This window comes from Carcharodon carcharias, chromosome 4 (assembly GCF_017639515.1).
Source record: "Carcharodon carcharias isolate sCarCar2 chromosome 4, sCarCar2.pri, whole genome shotgun sequence".
Taxonomy (NCBI): Eukaryota; Metazoa; Chordata; class Chondrichthyes; order Lamniformes; family Lamnidae; genus Carcharodon; species Carcharodon carcharias.
In genome coordinates, this window is record NC_054470.1 from 193,678,316 (window position 1) to 193,698,333 (window position 20,018).

At 49.8% G+C, this 20,018-nt stretch overlaps 1 protein-coding gene across 1 annotated transcript in view; it reads left to right on the top strand.

Annotated features, from left to right (window-relative positions):
* Window positions 1-20,018, top strand: part of LOC121276897 (pikachurin) — a 230,528-nt gene that overhangs the window by 63,723 nt on the left and 146,787 nt on the right. Inside the window, exon 7 of the mRNA XM_041185517.1 lies at window positions 3,644-3,810. Within this exon, the coding sequence (XP_041041451.1) occupies window positions 3,644-3,810 (167 nt within the window). The remainder of the gene's footprint in view (window positions 1-3,643; window positions 3,811-20,018) is intronic.

The following is a 20,018-nucleotide window of genomic DNA, read 5'->3' on the forward strand; positions in this document are numbered from 1 at the left end:
TGAACCCACCCATTGTAATTTACTCTATCAACCGGTCTGTGAATTTGCTACCTCATACTGGGCAGCATGCTCAGGCTTAGAGAGGCAGGGTGTAGGCCTCCTGGACTTAACTTTAGGGAATGAAGCCGGGCAAGTGGTAGAGGTATTGGCGGGGGAGGGGTGGGGGTGGGAGCATTTTGCAGGCAGTGATCATAACTCCGTTAGATTCGAGGGTTTTTATGGAAAAGGACAAGGATGGGCCAGAAATCAGAGTTCTAAATTAGGGGAAGGCCGATCAGATCAGATATGATTTGGCCAGAGGTGGACTGGGAGCAGCTCCTTTTAGGTAAATCTGCGTCAGAGCAGTGGGACTCATTCGAGAAGGAAATAGGGAGAGTACAGGGCCAATGTATTCCAGTAAACATAAAGGGTGGGACCAACAAACCCAGGGAACCCTGGATGTTGATGGATATACAGGGTTGGATAAAGAGAAAAAGGGAGGCTTATGGCAGATACCGAGGGCTCAAAACAGCGGAAACCCTGGAGGAGTGTAGAATGTGTAGAGGGGTACTTAAAAAGGAAATTAGGAGAGTAAAAAGGAGGTATGAGAAAATATTAGCAGGTAAAATAAAGGAAAACCCAAAGTTATTTTACAAGTACATTAAGAGTAAACGGATAACTAGGGAAAGAGTAGGACCCATTAAGGACCATAGTAGTAATTTGTGTGTGGAGCTGGAAGACGTAGGTAGGTAGGAAGGTAAGAGCCCATGGGTTCCAAGGCAATTTGGCAAATTGAACCCAGAATTGGCTGAGTGGCAAGAAGCAGAGGGTGATGGTCAAGGGGTGTTTTTGTGACTGGATGCCTGTGTCCAGTAGGGTTCCACAGGGATCGGTGTTGGGTCCCTTGCTGTTGGTGGTATATATAAACGATTTAGACTTGAATGTAGGAGGGTTGATCAGTAAGTTCGGGGATGAGACAAAAATTGATGGGGTGGTAAATGGTGAGGAGGATAACTTTAGATTACAGGAGGATATAGATGTTCTGGTCAGATGGTCTTATCAGTGGCAAATGGAATTTAATCTGGATAAGTGTGAGGTGATGCACTTGGGCAGGACAAACAAGGCACGGGAATACACGATGAATGGTAGGACCCTGGGAAATACCGAGGATCAGAATGACCTTGGTGTGCATGTCCACCGGTCCCTTAAGTTAGTGGGACAGGTAGGTAAGGTGGTTAAGAAGGCTTATGGGATACTTGCCTTTATTAGCCAAGGCATAGAATATAAGAGCAGGGAAGTTATGCTGGAACTGTATAAAATGCTGGTTAGGCCACAGCTAGAGTATTACGTGCAGTTCTGGAATCCACATTATAAGAAGAATGTGATTGCACTAGAGAGTGAGCAGAGGAAATTTACCAGGATGTTGCCTGGGCTGGAGAGTTTTAGTTATGAGGAGAGATTGGATAGACTGGGGTTATTTTCCCTGGAGCAGAGGAGATTGAGAGGGGACATGATTGAGGTGTATAAAATTATGAGGGGCATAGATAGGGTAGACAGGAAGGAACTTTTCCCCTTGGTGGAGGGATCAATATCCAGGGGGCATAGATTTAAGGTAAGGGGCAGGAGGTTTAGAGGGGATGTGAGGAAGAATCTTTTCACCCAGAGGGTGGTGGGAATCTGGAACTCTCTGCCTGAAAGGGTGGTAGAGGCAGAAACCCTCATAACGTTTAAGAAGTATTTGGATGTGCGCTTGCAATGCCATGGCATACAAGGCTGTGGGCCGAGTACTGGAAAACGGGATTAGCATAGTTAGGTACTTGTTTGAGCGGCGCAGACTCAATGGGTCGAAGGGCCTTTCTCTGTGCTGCAGACCTCTATGACTCAATGACTCTATGATAACACAACCTCTCTGAGTGACCTTCTCCCTCTGATCCCAGAGCCATTCCCTTGATTCCCATTCATCGTAATTTATTGCACTGGGTTTGACATCCCTGTTCCAAATCACAACTCCGACTATTATGTCGTTATATTATTCATAAAGAGTTCGGAACTGATTGTCCAGGGGAACACATTTTACTGCTGCACTGCAGTCAGGTGCTGAGCAGCAATGTACCAGTCTACCAGTTCACCAGCCACAGGGAGAGCTGTAGAAATATGCTCAATGAAGCTCTAGAATTTTGAGCCTCAAAGTGTGATTATTTCAAACTTCTGGAAACCATAAGATGTAACACCAACTATTTTTTTAAACTTGTTCATGGCATGTGAGCGTCAATGGCAAGGTCAGCATTTGTTGCCAATGGCCGATTGTCCTTGAGAAGATGGTGGTGAGCCGCCTTCTTGAACCGTGTAGTGCAAATGCTGTTAGGCCAATTCCCAGTGGCATGTCCAATTTTATTCCTATTCTTGTTTTGTGTTGTGGTTTGGTACAACTGAGCGGCTTGCTAGGGCCGTTTCAGAGGGCAGTTTAGAGTCAACCACGTTGCTGTGGGTCTGGAGTCACATGTAGGCCGGACCAGGTAAGGATGGCAGATTTCCTTCCCTGAAGGACCAGTTGAGTTTTTATATTATTTTTGTATTATTTATGATTACTGATACCAGCTTTTTATTCCAGATTTATTTAATTCACAGAATGGTTACAGCACTCAGCCCATTGTTTAATTTAAATTACCCCAGTTGCCGTGGAGGCAATCCCAGATTATTCTGCCAGTAACACAGCCATGACGCTATTATTCTTGGTGATATTAAGAAGTATTTGATGTGAGCTTATTTCACTAAAATAGGGTTTGTCACATACAAAGCACAGGAATAAATCTGCGAAGCAGGAGGAGGCACACACAGTGATGGCTTGGTATCTGTTTGATATTCAGGGAATCTGAGACTAGGAGTTAGAAATGAGCAAAGGCATTTGTATCCTCATTGTTGAATAAAGCTGCCCAGAACGTTCCGATAGAAAAAGACAAACCTAAACTATTTCCTCTACTTCCAAAACTCAACACAAACTATCTCCAGTTCTTCACTGTCAGGAACAAAACCAGCTCTTCCTTCCTGTCCAACTTGACCCTTGACCGCTCCAGCACCATTCTCACATAACTCTTCACCTCTCTATTACCATTCTCACTTGACCCTTGATCCTTATTTCCATTCTCACCTGACCCGTGACCCCTATTACCATTCTCACCTGACCCGTGACACCTATTACCATTCTCACCTGATCTTCGACCTCTCCTTGGCACTCTCTAACTGAAGTACACTCAATCCTAAAGTGCCCACTACTCACCCATTTAAAATTCCATAATATTCATTGCGCTCTAATCTAGCCTGCCTGATTACCATGCCCAGTATCTCTTTGACTGCCTAGGGAGCCATGGTATTGCAGCCACAGTGTCCCCAGGAGGATTTGATAATCTCCAATTGTCTTGTCCAATTCATCCTCCATTTCTAACCTCTGGTTTATGCACTTCCCTTTGAAGGGCTTGGTTCAGTTAGAATCACTAGCACTCTCTCTGTGAGTCCATTTGCACATAAACTAATTTGAATGGGATTTCGTATTTTCTGTTTTTAACCAAGTTTCAGCCTGTTTGCTAGTTCCTCCTTGCTCTGTGAGACATGGGTGCTTACTGAGGGTGGTAGCGAGATTTATTTTCTGACTTGATTTTCTCCCTAGGTCTGAACTCAATGACAGCTGGAGACAGATAGGGGAAAAAATCCACTCGGAATCACTGGTGATCAAAGGGTTGGAGGCGGACACACAGTACCGGTTTGTAGTCCGAGCTGTCAATGCTCATGGCCCGAGCTTACACAGCGAACCCAGCAATGCTGTCAAGACGCTTGGTGAGTTCAAACGCTGTCGTGTTTAATTAAGGGGTAGAATACATTCTTGGACAGGACCGGTTTGTGAAAAAGAAGGGAAGATAAGGTTTCGAGCCCGGTATCTATGAACAGGCTGCATGCATAGTTCAGTTTGGGCCTAACAGGCCTCTGGAGCCTCTTGCCCACCGAGCCAGCTGCAAAGTGGCCTTTGCCCTCTTGTCCACAAATTGCCAAGCCAGAAAAAAAAATGTTTCTTTGCTCCTCAATGCCAATCCCTCCTTGTTGCTCAGCCATTTCAGAGTCAACTACATTACTATGGACCTGGAGTAGGCCAAACCAGGCAAGGATGGTGGATTTCCTAACACCCAGCAACTCTTTTGACAATAGTTTATTAGCTCACTCTTTCAACTCACCAGCTGCAATGGTGAGATTTGAATCCATTTCCCCAGATCATTAATCTGAGATGCTAAATCCAGCAATATTGCCACTACACCACCATCACCTTCTTACTTTCAAGCTACAGGAGGAAAGAAACTAATTTAAACACAAGGGACCATGACAAAATACGTGGTTGGTGGGGGTTATATGTCCACTGAGTGCATTCTGAGATACCCATAATAGCCAACCTCCCAACGCTTTCAGCATCTTCACATTTACTTTCAAATGGCAAATGGTGTAGTGCTTGTAGATGCAACTGTTCACAAAAAGGAATACCTCGTGGCCCAGATAACTCATCGACCAAGGGCATGAGGTAATTGGAGGAGGAGCGTTGCACAAGATCAGTCTTTGGTGCCCGATTGTGGCCATTCAGAATCACAGGATGGTTACAGCACAGAAGGAGGCCATTTGCCCATTTTAAAAAAAATCATTCATGGGATATGGGCTTCACTGGCTAGACCGGCATTCATTGCCTAGTTGCCCTTGAGAAGGTGGTGGTGAGCTGCCTTCTTGAACTGCTGCAGTCCATGTGGTGTAGGTACACCCACAGTGCTGTTAGGGACGGAGTTCCAGGATTTTGACCCAACGACAGTGAAGGAACAGTGATATATTTCCAAGTCAAGATGGTGTGTGACTTGGAAGGGAATTTCCATGTGGTGATGTTCCCATGTATCTGCTGCCCTTGTCCTTCTAGATAGTAGAGGTCGAGTATTTGGAAGGTACTGTTGAAGGGCATCTTGTAGATGGTACACATTGCTGCTACTGTGCATTGGTGGTGGAAGGAGTGAATATTTGTGGAAGGGGTGACAATCAAGCGGGCTGCTTTGTCCTGGATGGTGTCAAGCCTCTTGAGTGCTGTGGGTGCTGCACTCATCCAGGCAAGTGGAGAGTATTCCATCACACTCCTGACTTGTGCCTTGTAGATGGAGGCTTTGGGGAGTCAGGAGGTGAGTTACTGTAAGATTCCTAGCCTCTGACCTGCTCTTGTAGCCATAGTATTTATTTGGTTAGTCCAGTTCAGTTTCTGGTTAGTGGTAACCCCTAGGATGTTGATAGTGGGGGATTCAGTGATGGTAATGCTGTTGAAAATCAAGGGGCAATTGTTGGATCCTGTTTTGTAGGAGATGGTCATTGCCTGACACTTGTGTGGTGTGAATGTTACTTGCCACTCGTCAGCCCAAGCCTAGATATTGTCCAGGTCTTGCTGCATCCCTGGAACCATTCTCATTAATCCTTTCTGCGCTCTCTCTAATCCCTTTGCATCTTTCCTAAAGTGCAATGCCCAGAACTGACAAAATACTCCAGCTGAGATTGAACAAGTTCAACACAATCTCCTTGCTCTTATACTCTATGTCCCTATGAATAAAGCTCAGGATCCTGTATGCTTTATTAACCACTCTCTTAACCTGCCCTGCCAGTGACTTATGCACACATACACCCAGGTCCCTCTGCTCTTGCACCTCTTTTAGATTTGTATCCTTTATATTGTCTCTCCATGTTCTTCCTACCAAAATGAATCACTTCACATTTCCCTGCATTGAACTTCATCTGCCACCTGTCAGCCCATTCCGACAACTTGTCTGTCCTTTGGAAGTGCTACACCTTCGTCCTCACATATCATTTGCAAATTTTGAAATTGTATCCTGTATGCCAAGGTCTAGGTCATTAATATGTATCAGGAGAGAAAAAGGTCCCAACACTGATCTCTGGGGAATTCCACTACAAACCTTCCTCCAACCCAAAAAACATCCATTAAACCTGCTCAGCTAATTTCATATCCATGTTGCTACTGTCTTTTTTATTTCATGAGCTATAACTTTTCGCACAAGTCTGTTGCGTGGCTCTGTATTGAATGCCTTTTGGAAGTCCATGTATACCACATCAACAGCATTGCCCTCATCAACCCTCTCTGCTCCCTCTTTGAAAACTCTAGCAAGTTAGTTAAATATGATTTTCCCTTAACAAATCTGTGCTGGCTTCCTCAATTCTCCCACATTTGTCCATGTGACTATTAATTTTGTACCAAATTGTTGTTTCTGGAAGTTTCTCCACTGCCACAGTTAAACTGACTGGCCTGTAATTGCTGGGCTTACCCTTACACCCTTTTTTGAACAAGGGCATAATGTTTGCAATTCTCCAGTCCTCTGGGACTACCCCTGAGTCTAAGGAAGACTGAAAAATTATGGCCAGTGCCTCGGCAATTTCCACTCTCACTTCCATCAGTATCCTTGGGTGCTTCTCAATCGGTCCTGGTGCTTTATCAACTAAAGTATTGACAGCCTTTCCAATACCTTCTCCTTATCAATTTTAAGTGACTGAATTTCCTCCTCTTTCATTATGACCTAGGTGAAGACAGACGCAAAGTTTTCATTTAATACCTTGACTATTCCCTCTGCCTCCATGTGTAAATCCCCTTTTAAGTCCCTAATCAGCCCTACTCCCTCTTTTACCAAATGTTTACTATATATATGTGCCCGTAGAAGACTTTGGGATTCTCTGTTACGTTAGCTGCCAGTCTCTTTTCATGCTCCCTTTTTGCTTCTCTTATTTGCTTTATCTCCTCCCCTCTAAACCTTCTGTATTCAGCCAGATTCTGCACTGTTTAATCTACCTGACACCTGTAACAAGTGCACATTTTCCTCTTCATCTTAATTTCTATCTCTTTTCTCATCCGGGGAGCTCTGGATTTGTTTGCCCCACCTTTCCCTTTTGACATTTACCTTGTCTGTGCCCGAACCATCTCCCCTTTGAAGGTAGCCCATTGTTCAGCTACCATTTTCCCTGCCAACCTATGGGTGGAGTTTCCCTTTCTGGTGCCGGTGAGCGGGATGGTCGACATGACTCCTGCTGGGTGGCAGGGCAGGTGAACACACATGATCTCCCGCTTCGGAGTTCATTAATCGTGCATCCGGGATGAGGTCGGTGAATTTCGGGGTGGGGCGGGGCAAGCAGGAAGTCGTTCGCCCCTTTTCTTATCGCATGGGGTCGAAGGTCCTGGCGCCATATTTCAACGGCTGCCTGACAGACCATCACTCGACGCGGGCCGGGAGCTCCGCGTGACTCCACAGTCCTTGTGGCCGCAGCTCGTGCTGGAGAAGCTGGCAGATGTGAGCAACCATATCCCAGGAAGGACGAGGGAACCTCCGGCCATTACCTTTCGTTCATCTCTGGATAAGATCACGGCCGCTGGCGACACACCCATTGCCGTGATCCATGTTCACCGGCCTCTTTACCATTTAGAGGCCCCGCTGCCTCTTGATGCTCAGGTCCTTGCTCCTCCTGGCCCCTGTGTCAACCTGCGATGGGCCCTCTATCTCCACACCTGGATGAGAACCATTACCAAAGCAGGGTTACCTGCAGCCTGTGCATCATTGACACCTCAGTGGATGCGTGAAATGATAAATTAAGTGAGCGTATCCCTTACAGGTTTCCCTCCATCTCAAAGCCAGCAGGCCAGTGCTAAGCCCCTTCACCCGGCCTCTGTCTAGACCTGGCATCCCCATCCCACCCCCTTTCCAGATAAAGGACATCCTGGGGGACTAGAGATGGGTGTTCCTCCCGTTCATACATGAATGTGTATGGAGACATTTCTCTTTAGCCAAGGTGATGAGGGCCATGTGTAAGAAGCCTCACGCAGACCTTTTCCACTTGTCTTCACTACCCTTGAGACTCTAAAGAGGGACCATTGCCTTGGCAGCACAGAAAGACTAACCACATGATCCCTTGTCAGCTATCATCATTCATAGAGGATGGAGATTTGGAGTCACGAGTTGGCTGCCCTCCACCAGCCGTGCCCCTTGGAGGCACCCACCTCCCTCCCTCCCTCCCCCCTCCCTCCATCCCTGCCTCTGACTGTAGCTGATAGCAAATGGCACAGAACGAAAGGCAGCTCCACACCTTGCTGGGATCTCAGTATTATGAATCTGGAACAAACCTCCTGCAATAAATGCTAGCTATGCCCACGTCCACATCCCGTGAACGTATTTAAAACAAAGTTGCCTCATGATTATTAGGTGGTCACTCACCTGAAACGACCCCTCTCCCACCTCGAGGGATCTCACTAACCGCCTGGTCAAGGTCAGTTTGAAAAAAATGGTGCACGTCGCCTTTCAACACTCTCTCCACCAGCTTCTACCATCCCCCCCGTGACCCACCAACTCCCCTCCCATCACCATAGACCCAGCCAATATCACCATACCTCCCCACCGTTACCCTGGACCCTATCACCATCCACTTCCACGTGCCTCCCCTCCCCTCACAGCTGTTACCCATTACCATCCTCATGCCCACCCTGACCCTGCCGCCCCCTCCTGTCATCTGTGCCACCTATCTTGTGACCCACCCACACCCCACCCACCCAGTGAGACCCACCCAGACTCTCACCCCACTCCCCCCTCTGACTGTGACTGTTCTTTCCTATTACCTGGGCGGACAACTTATTACCTTGAGTTGTCCCCACCATGAACCCCACAGACCTTGCCCTCTAAGTCACTCCCCACCTTTCCCCAGGCATTATCCCCCCACATCCCCCCCAACCCCCCCCACCCCCCCACCCCCGCCACTTCCCTGGACACTGCCCTCCCACCCCTTTCCTTGGAACGTCTCCCCACGTTCCCCCACTTAGCCTGCCTCCCCTTCCAGTCTTCACTTCACCCTCCCGCGCCCCTAACCTCCACCTCCAACCTCTGCCTGCCTCCCCTCTCCAGAGTTTGCTAACGGCACTCGAGTGAAGTCATGCGAGGTCCCCAAGAAGGGGAAAGCGACATCGACTGGCCTCGAAGTTGTGGAAGAGGGTGAACCTCGCCAGATGCACGTCACTGACGTACAGTCGTAAAGCTCAACGTTCTAAATCCTCGCCAGCGGGGGGGATCTTAACTTGGAGGCGGAACTTAATTCGGACGAGGTGGCCTTTTAATGAGCATGCTAATGAGATGCTAATGAATGCAAATGGGGCTCCTGGCGTTGTACATCGGGATGCTCGCCCTGCCTTTAACCCTGCCTTGAGAGCCGGCAGAGAAAAATTCCAACATTTTGCCGCCGTTGGGAAACACATCGCCAGAGTGGGAAATTCCACCCTTTCACTCCAATTTATTCAGCCCAAATCCATTCTTACCCCACTGAAGTTGGCTTTCCCCAGTTAGTTATCCTCACTCTGGATTGCTCTTCGTCCTTTCCCATAGTCAGCTCAAACCCTGTGATGCATTGATCACTGTCCCCTAAATGTTCTCCCACCGACCCTTGATCCACTTGGTCTGCCTCATCCCCCAGAGCCAGGTCTCGCAGTGCCTCCTTTCTCATTGGACTGGAAACATACTGCTGTAGAAAAACTTCCTCAACACACTGCAGGAACTCTTGCTCCTCTCTGCCCTTTACACTAATACTATCCCAATCTATATTTGGATAATTAAAGTTCCCCATTATAAACACACTATAATTTTTGCACCTCTCTGCAATTTCCTTGCAAAATTGGTCTACATCCTTCTCACTAGTTGACAGTATAGACTACACTGAGCAATGTAATCACACCCTTTTTGTTCCTTAGCTCTAGCCAAATTGATTCTGTCCTTGAACCCACTGGGACTTCCTCTTTCTCTGGCACTGCAATGCCCTCCTTAACCAATACCACCACCCCTCCTCCTTTCCTTCCTTTCCTATCATATAAAAACATAAGATATAGGAACAGGAGTAGGCCATTCGGCCCCTTGAACTTGCTCCGCCATTCAATATGATCAAGGCTGATCGGTTTGTGTTTCAAATTGCACATTCCCATCTACCCCCGATAACCTTTGATTCGCTTGCCTAACAAGAATCTATCTACTTCTGCCTTAAAAATATTCAATGACCCCCCCCATCTCCTCCACCTTCTAAGGCAGGGAGTTCCAAAGTTGCACAACCCTCTGAGAGAAAAATAAAATCTCCTCATCTCTGTCCTAGTCCAGAACTAGGGGACACTGTTTTGATATTAGGCGTCTAAAGCAGAGCCCTCTACTTCGGGACTCACCCACAGGAGGAAACATCCTCTCCACATTCACCCTGTTGAGATCATTCAGGATCTTACATACTCCAATCAAATCACTCCTCACCCTACTAAACTCCAGTGGAAACATGCCCAGCTTCATATCCAGGAATATTTAACACTCAATCCTGCCCTTCTTTGAGCCAGGTCTCTGTTATCGCCATATTTCCACATGGTAACCTGTGCCTGTAACTCACCCATCTTACACACCACACCCTGTGCATTCACACACATGCGCAGTAACCCTGATTTAGGTTCTATTACTTTCTCCATTATACTGACCTCACCAAATAAATTACTATTTCCTGTTCTAGTTCTATCTGTCTCTCGCAGTATTCTGTGCACCTTGGTATTCCTCTCTGATAACCCCTGGTTCCCACACCCATGCCAAGTTAGTTCAACCCCCCCCCCCGCCCCCCAACTGCTCATAACAAATTGCCCCATAAGGAGCACTGGCGTGGGAGAGGGGAATGTACCATCCTGGATTCAGGTCTGTGGTGCAGAAAATGCTATCTACTCCCCTAACTATCAAATCTCTTATCAGTATCACTCTCCCAGTCTTCCTTTTACATCCCACCAAACCCTGTACAACTGAACCACCCATGGTGTCATGAACCGGGCTCTGGCTGCACTCCCCAGATGAACCATCACTCCCATCAATACTCAGAACCGAATACTGTTTGGAGAGTGGGATCCACTCAGGGCAATCCTGCTCTACCCACCTGTTCTTTTTTTGACAGCCTGGTGGTCACTCATTCCCTCTCTCCCTGCACACCCTTAAGCTGTGGGAAGACCACATCGATAAAGGTACTACCCACAAAGCTCTCGACCTCAGAAATACACCTGCAGTGACACCAGCTGCTGCTCAAGTTCTGAAACCTGGAGCTCAAGCTGCTGCAACTGCCGACATTGTCAGCACACAAGGTTATCTCGGACACAGGAAAGTTCCTGGAGAAGGCACATAGCACAGGATGTACACCCGCAGAGGTTGGAACAACCCGGCCATTTCACTATCACTTAGTTGATAAACTTGCCATTGTAATAAAACTTTCCCAAAACTAATAAACCCTAATAATACTTCTTACACCTTAATACCAGCAGTAAATATTACTTTAAAAAGGAATCTTAAGACCCACACTTTTCACAGTGACACTGACCCGCTTCACACTCCTCCCTGTATCTTCACACTGACACTGACCTGCTTCACACTCCTCCCTGTCTCTTCACACTGACACTGACCTGCTTCACACTCCTCCCTGTCTCTTCACACTGACACTGACCTGCTTCACACTCCTCCCTGTCTCTTCACAGTGACACTGACCTGCTTCACACTCCTCCCTGTCTCATCACACTGACACTGACCTGCTTCACACTCCTCCCTGTGTCTTCACACTGACACTGACCTGCTTCACACTCCTCCCTGTCTCTTCACACTGACACTGACCTGCTTCACACTCCTCCCTGTCTCTTCACACTGACACTGACCTGCTTCACACTCCTCCCTGTCTCTTCACAGTGACACTGACCTGCTTCACACTCCTCCCTGTCTCTTCACACTGACACTGACCTGCTTCACACTCCTCCCTGTCTCTTCACACTGACACTGACCTGCTTCACACTCCTCCCTGTCTCTTCACACTGACACTGACCTGCTTCACACTCCTCCCTGTGTCTTCACAGTGACACTGACCTGCTTCACACTCCTCCCTGTCTCTTCACACTGACACTGACCCGCTTCACACTCCTCCCTGTGTCTTCACAGTGACACTGACCTGCTTCACACTCCTCCCTGTGTCTTCACACTGACACTGACCTGCTTCACACTCCTCCCTGTCTCTTCACAGTGTCACTGACCCGCTTCACACTCCTCCCTGTCTCTTCACACTGACACTGACCTGCTTCACACTCCTCCCTGTCTCATCACAGTGACACTGACCTGCTTCACACTCCTCCCTGTCTCTTCACACTGACACTGACCTGCTTCACACTCCTCCCTGTCTCTTCACAGTGACACTGACCTGCTTCACACTCCTCCCTGTCTCTTCACACTGACACTGACCTGCTTCACACTCCTCCCTGTGTCTTCACACTGACACTGACCCGCTTCACACTCCTCCCTGTCTCTTCACAGTGACACTGACCTGCTGCACACTCCTCCCTGTCTCATCACAGTGACACTGACCTGCTTCACACTCCTCCCTGTCTCTTCACACTGACACTGACCTGCTTCACACTCCTCCCTGTCTCTTCACACTGACACTGACCCGCTTCACACTCCTCCCTGTCTCATCACAGTGACACTGACCTGCTTCACACTCCTCCCTGTCTCTTCACACTGACACTGACCTGCTTCACACTCCTCCCTGTCTCTTCACACTGACACTGACCCGCTTCACACTCCTCCCTGTCTCTTCACAGTGACACTGACCTGCTTCACACTCCTCCCTGTCTCTTCACACTGACACTGACCTGCTTCACACTCCTCCCTGTCTCTTCACACTGACACTGACCTGCTTCACACTCCTCCCTGTCTCTTCACAGTGACACTGACCTGCTTCACACTCCTCCCTGTCTCTTCACACTGACACTGACCCGCTTCACACTCCTCCCTGTCTCTTCACACTGACACTGACCTGCTTCACACTCCTCCCTGTCTCATCACACTGACACTGACCTGCTTCACACTCCTCCCTGTCTCTTCACACTGACACTGACCTGCTTCACACTCCTCCCTGTCTCTTCACAGTGACACTGACCTGCTTCACACTCCTCCCTGTCTCATCACACTGACACTGACCTGCTTCACACTCCTCCCTGTCTCATCACAGTGACACTGACCTGCTTCACACTCCTCCCTGTCTCATCACAGTGACACTGACCTGCTTCACACTCCTCCCTGTCTCATCACACTGACACTGACCTGCTTCACACTCCTCCCTGTCTCATCACAGTGACACTGACCTGCTTCACACTCCTCCCTGTCTCTTCACACTGACACTGACCTGCTTCACACTCCTCCCTGTCTCTTCACACTGACACTGACCCGCTTCACACTCCTCCCTGTCTCTTCACACTGACCTGCTTCACACTCCTCCCTGTCTCTTCACACTGACACTGACCTGCTTCACACTCCTCCCTGTCTCATCACAGTGACACTGACCCACTTTACACTCCTCCCTGTCTCTTCACAGTGACACTGACCTGCTTCACACTCCTCCCTGTCTCATCACAGTGACACTGACCCACTTTACACTCCTCCCTGTCTCTTCACACTGACACTGACCTGCTTCACACTCCTCCCTGTCTCTTCACACTGACACTGACCTGCTTCACACTCCTCCCTGTCTCATCACACTGACACTGACCTGCTTCACACTCCTCCCTGTCTCTTCACACTGACACTGACCTGCTTCACACTCCTCCCTGTCTCTTCACACTGACACTGACCTGCTTCACACTCCTCCCTGTCTCTTCACACTGACACTGACCTGCTTCACACTCCTCCCTGTCTCTTCACACTGACACTGACCTGCTTCACACTCCTCCCTGTCTCTTCACACTGACACTGACCTGCTTCACACTCCTCCCTGTCTCTTCACACTGACACTGACCTGCTTCACACTCCTCCCTGTCTCTTCACACTGACACTGACCCGCTTCACACTCCTCCCTGTCTCATCACAGTGACACTGACCTGCTCCACACTCCTCCCTGTCTCATCACAGTGACACTGACCTGCTTCACACTCCTCCCTGTCTCTTCACACTGACACTGACCTGCTTCACACTCCTCCCTGTCTCTTCACACTGACCTGCTTCACACTCCTCCCTGTGTCTTCACAGTGACACTGACCTGCTTCACACTCCTCCCTGTCTCTTCACACTGACACTGACCTGCTTCACACTCCTCCCTGTCTCTTCACACTGACACTGACCTGCTTCACACTCCTCCCTGTCTCTTCACAGTGACACTGACCCGCTTCACACTCCTCCCTGTCTCATCACACTGACACTGACCCACTTTACACTCCTCCCTGTCTCATCACAGTGACACTGACCTGCTTCACACTCCTCCCTGTCTCATCACACTGACACTGACCTGCTTCACACTCCTCCCTGTCTCATCACAGTGACACTGACCTGCTTCACACTCCTCCCTGTCTCTTCACACTGACACTGACCTGCTTCACACTCCTCCCTGTCTCTTCACACTGACCTGCTTCACACTCCTCCCTGTGTCTTCACAGTGACACTGACCTGCTTCACACTCCTCCCTGTCTCTTCACACTGACACTGACCTGCTTCACACTCCTCCCTGTCTCTTCACACTGACACTGACCTGCTTCACACTCCTCCCTGTCTCTTCACACTGACACTGACCCGCTTCACACTCCTCTCTGTCTCTTCACAGTGACACTGACCTGCTTCACACTCCTCTATGTCTCTTCACAGTGACACTGACCCGCTTCACACTCCTCCCTGTCTCATCACAGTGACACTGACCTGCTTCACACTCCTCCCTGTCTCTTCACACTGACACTGACCTGCTTCACACTCCTCCCTGTCTCTTCACAGTGACACTGACCCGCTTCACACTCCTCCCTGTGTCTTCACACTGACACTGACCTGCTTCACACTCCTCCCTGTCTCTTCACACTGACACTGACCCGCTTCACACTCCTCCCTGTCTCTTCACACTGACACTGACCCGCTTCATACTCCTCCCTGTCTCTTCACACTGACACTGACCTGCTTCACACTCCTCCCTGTCTCTTCACAGTGACACTGACCCGCTTCACACTCCTCCCTGTGTCTTCACACTGACCTGCTTCACACTCCTCCCTGTATCTTCACACTGACCTGCTTCACACTCCTCCCTGTCTCTTCACACTGACACTGACCTGCTTCACACTCCTCCCTGTCTCTTCACAGTGACACTGACCTGCTTCACACTCCTCCCTGTCTCTTCACAGTGACACTGACCCGCTTCACACTCCTCCCTGTGTCTTCACACTGACACTGACCTGCTTCACACTCCTCCCTGTCTCTTCACACTGACACTGACCTGCTTCACACTCCTCCCTGTCTCTTCACACTGACACTGACCTGCTTCACACTCCTCCCTGTCTCATCACAGTGACACTGACCTGCTTCACACTCCTCCCTGTCTCATCACACTGACACTGACCTGCTTCACACTCCTCCCTGTGTCTTCACAGTGTCACTGACCTGCTTCACACTCCTCCCTGTCTCATCACAGTGACACTGACCCACTTTACACTCCTCCCTGTCTCTTCACACTGACACTGACCCGCTTCACACTCCTCCCTGTCTCTTCACACTGACACTGACCCGCTTCATACTCCTCCCTGTCTCTTCACACTGACACTGACCTGCTTCACACTCCTCCCTGTCTCTTCACACTGACACTGACCTGCTTCACACTCCTCCCTGTCTCTTCACACTGACACTGACCTGCTTCACACTCCTCCCTGTCTCTTCACACTGACACTGACCCGCTTCACACTCCTCCCTGTGTCTTCACACTGACACTGACCTGCTTCACACTCCTCCCTGTCTCTTCACACTGACACTGACCTGCTTCACACTCCTCCCTGTCTCTTCACAGTGACACTGACCTGCTTCACACTCCTCCCTGTATCTTCACACTGACACTGACCCGCTTCACACTCCTCCCTGTCTCTTCACAGTGACACTGACCTGCTTCACACTCCTCCCTGTCTCTTCACAGTGTCACTGACCTGCTTCACACTCCTCCCTGTCTCTTCACACTGACACTGACCCGCTTCACACTCCTCCCTGTCTCTTCACACTGACACTGACCTGCTTCACACTCCTCCCTGTCTCTTCACACTGACACTGACCTGCTTCACACTCCTCCCTGTCTCTTCACAGTGACACTGACCTGCTTCACACTCCTCCCTGTCTCATCACAGTGACACTGACCTGCTTCACACTCCTCCCTGTCTCATCACACTGACACTGACCTGCTCCACACTCCTCCCTGTCTCTTCACAGTGACACTGACCTGCTTCACACTCCTCCCTGTCTCATCACAGTGACACTGACCTGCTTCACACTCCTCCCTGTCTCATCACAGTGACACTGACCTGCTTCACACTCCTCCCTGTGTCTTCACAGTGACACTGACCTGCTTCACACTCCTCCCTGTCTCATCACACTGACACTGACCTGCTTCACACTCCTCCCTGTGTCTTCACAGTGACACTGACCTGCTTCACACTCCTCCCTGTCTCTTCACACTGACACTGACCTGCTTCACACTCCTCTATGTCTCTTCACACTGACACTGACCCGCTTCACACTCCTCCCTGTCTCATCACACTGACCCGCTTCACACTCCTCCCTGTCTCTTCACAGTGACACTGACCTGCTTCACACTCCTCCCTGTGTCTTCACAGTGTCACTGACCTGCTTCACACTCCTCCCTGTCTCTTCACACTGACACTGACCTGCTTCACACTCCTCCCTGTGTCTTCACACTGACCTGCTTCACACTCCTCCCTGTCTCTTCACACTGACACTGACCTGCTTCACACTCCTCCCTGTCTCATCACAGTGACACTGACCTGCTTCACACTCCTCCCTGTCTCTTCACACTGACACTGACCTGCTTCACACTCCTCCCTGTGTCATCACAGTGACACTGACCTGCTTCACACTCCTCCCTGTCTCTTCACAGTGACACTGACCTGCTTCACACTCCTCCCTGTCTCTTCACAGTGACACTGACCTGCTTCACACTCCTCCCTGTCTCTTCACAGTGACACTGACCTGCTTCACAATCCTCCCTGTCTCTTCACACTGACACTGACCTGCTTCACACTCCTCCCTGTCTCTTCACACTGACACTGACCTGCTTCACACTCCTCCCTGTCTCTTCACAGTGACACTGACCTGCTTCACAATCCTCCCTGTCTCTTCACAGTGACACTGACCTGCTTCACACTCCTCCCTGTGTCTTCACACTGACACTGACCTGCTTCACACTCCTCCCTGTCTCTTCACACTGACACTGACCTGCTTCACACTCCTCCCTGTGTCTTCACAGTGACACTGACCTGCTTCACACTCCTCCCTGTCTCTTCACACTGACACTGACCTGCTTCACACTCCTCCCTGTCTCTTCACACTGACACTGACCCGCTTCACACTCCTCCCTGTCTCTTCACAGTGACACTGACCTGCTTCACACTCCTCCCTGTCTCTTCACACTGACACTGACCTGCTTCACACTCCTCCCTGTCTCTTCACACTGACACTGACCTGCTTCACACTCCTCCCTGTGTCTTCACACTGACACTGACCTGCTTCACACTCCTCCCTGTCTCTTCACACTGACACTGACCTGCTTCACACTCCTCCCTGTCTCTTCACACTGACGCTGACCTGCTTCACACTCCTCCCTGTCTCTTCACACTGACCTGCTTCACACTCCTCCCTGTCTCTTCACACTGACACTGACCTGCTTCACACTCCTTCCTGTCTCTTCACACTGACACTGACCCGCTTCACACTCCTCCCTGTCTCTTCACACTGACACTGACCTGCTTCACACTCCTCCCTGTCTCTTCACAGTGACACTGACCTGCTTCACACTCCTCCCTGTCTCTTCACAGTGACACTGACCTGCTTCACACTCCTCTATGTCTCTTCACACTGACACTGACCTGCTTCACACTCCTCCCTGTCTCTTCACACTGACACTGACCTGCTTCACACTCCTCTATGTCTCTTCACACTGACACTGACCTGCTTCACACTCCTCCCTGTCTCTTCACACTGACCTGCTTCACACTCCTCTATGTCTCTTCACACTGACACTGACCCGCTTCACACTCCTCCCTGTCTCTTCACACTGACACTGACCCGCTTCACACTCCTCCCTGTCTCTTCACACTGACACTGACCTGCTTCACACTCCTCCCTGTGTCTTCACAGTGTCACTGACCCGCTTCACACTCCTCCCTGTCTCTTCACACTGACACTGACCTGCTTCACACTCCTCCCTGTGTCTTCACACTGACACTGACCCGCTTCACACTCCTCCCTGTCTCATCACACTGACACTGACCCGCTTCACACTCCTCCCTGTCTCTTCACACTGACACTGACCTGCTTCACACTCCTCCCTGTCTCTTCACACTGACCTGCTTCACACTCCTCTATGTCTCTTCACACTGACACTGACCTGCTTCACACTCCTCCCTGTCTCTTCACACTGACACTGACCTGCTTCACACTCCTCCCTGTCTCTTCACACTGACACTGACCTGCTTCACACTCCTCCCTGTCTCTTCACACTGACACTGACCTGCTTCACACTCCTCCCTGTCTCTTCACAGTGACACTGACCTGCTTCACACTCCTCCCTGTCTCTTCACAGTGACACTGACCTGCTTCACACTCCTCCCTGTCTCTTCACAGTGACACTGACCTGCTTCACACTCCTCCCTGTCTCTTCACACTGACACTGACCTGCTTCACACTCCTCCCTGTCTCTTCACAGTGACACTGACCTGCTTCACACTCCTCCCTGTGTCTTCACAGTGACACTGACCTGCTTCACACTCCTCCCTGTGTCTTCACAGTGACACTGACCTGCTTCACACTCCTCCCTGTCTCTTCACAGTGACACTGACCCGCTTCACACTCCTCCCTGTGTCTTCACAGTGACACTGACCTGCTTCACACTCCTCCCTGTCTCTTCACACTGACACTGACCTGCTTCACACTCCTCCCTGTCTCTTCACACTGACACTGACCTGCTTCACACTCCTCCCTGTCTCTTCACAGTGACACTGACCTGCTTCACACTCCTCCCTGTCTCTTCACAGTGACACTGACCTGCTTCACACTCCTCCCTGTCTCTTCACACTGACACTGACCTGCTTCACACTCCTCCCTGTCTCTTCACACTGACACTGACCTGCTTCACACTCCTCCCTGTCTCTTCACACTGACACTGACCTGCTTCACACTCCTCCCTGTCTCATCACAGTGACACTGACCCGCTTCACACTCCTCCCTGTCTCATCACAGTGACACTGACCTGCTTCACACTCCTCCCTGTCTCTTCACACTGACACTGACCTGCTTCACACTCCTCCCTGTCTCTTCACACTGACACTGACCCGCTTCACGTCCTTCAGAACTCAATAGTGGATATAGTCTCAGGAGATGTTGTCAACTATGTGGAACTGAAACGAGGAGAGATTATCTTCACTCAGAAAGTCGTGAATCTTTGGAATTCTCTCCCTCAAGAGTACTCTGCATGCTTCGACATTGTGTGTATTCAAAAGCGAAGTTGACATGCTTTAGACTACTAAGTGAATCCAGTGATATAGAGATATTGATGGAGGGAAGAATTAGTGCAGTCTTCCTGTTATGAATTTATTGAATGATGGTGCAGTGTCGATGGGCTGAGTGGCCTTTCCTGCTCGTATTTCTTATGTTCTTGTGAGACAGTGAGTGTGAGAATGTCAGTGTAACTCCCTAGTCACATTCTAGCTGCTCCTCACATAGTGTGTGTGTCTGACGTAGACACGCCCACATCATGACCCCACCCAGAGGCCATCTCATGGGAGATGGGGAGATGGTGCGATAGTGTCTATGTCGCTGGGCCAATAACCTGGAAGCCCAGAGAAATCCTCTGGGGACAGGGGTTCGAAACCCACCATAGCAGCTGGTGGAATTTAACTTCAATTAATAATCTGGAAGTGAAAACTCGTCCCA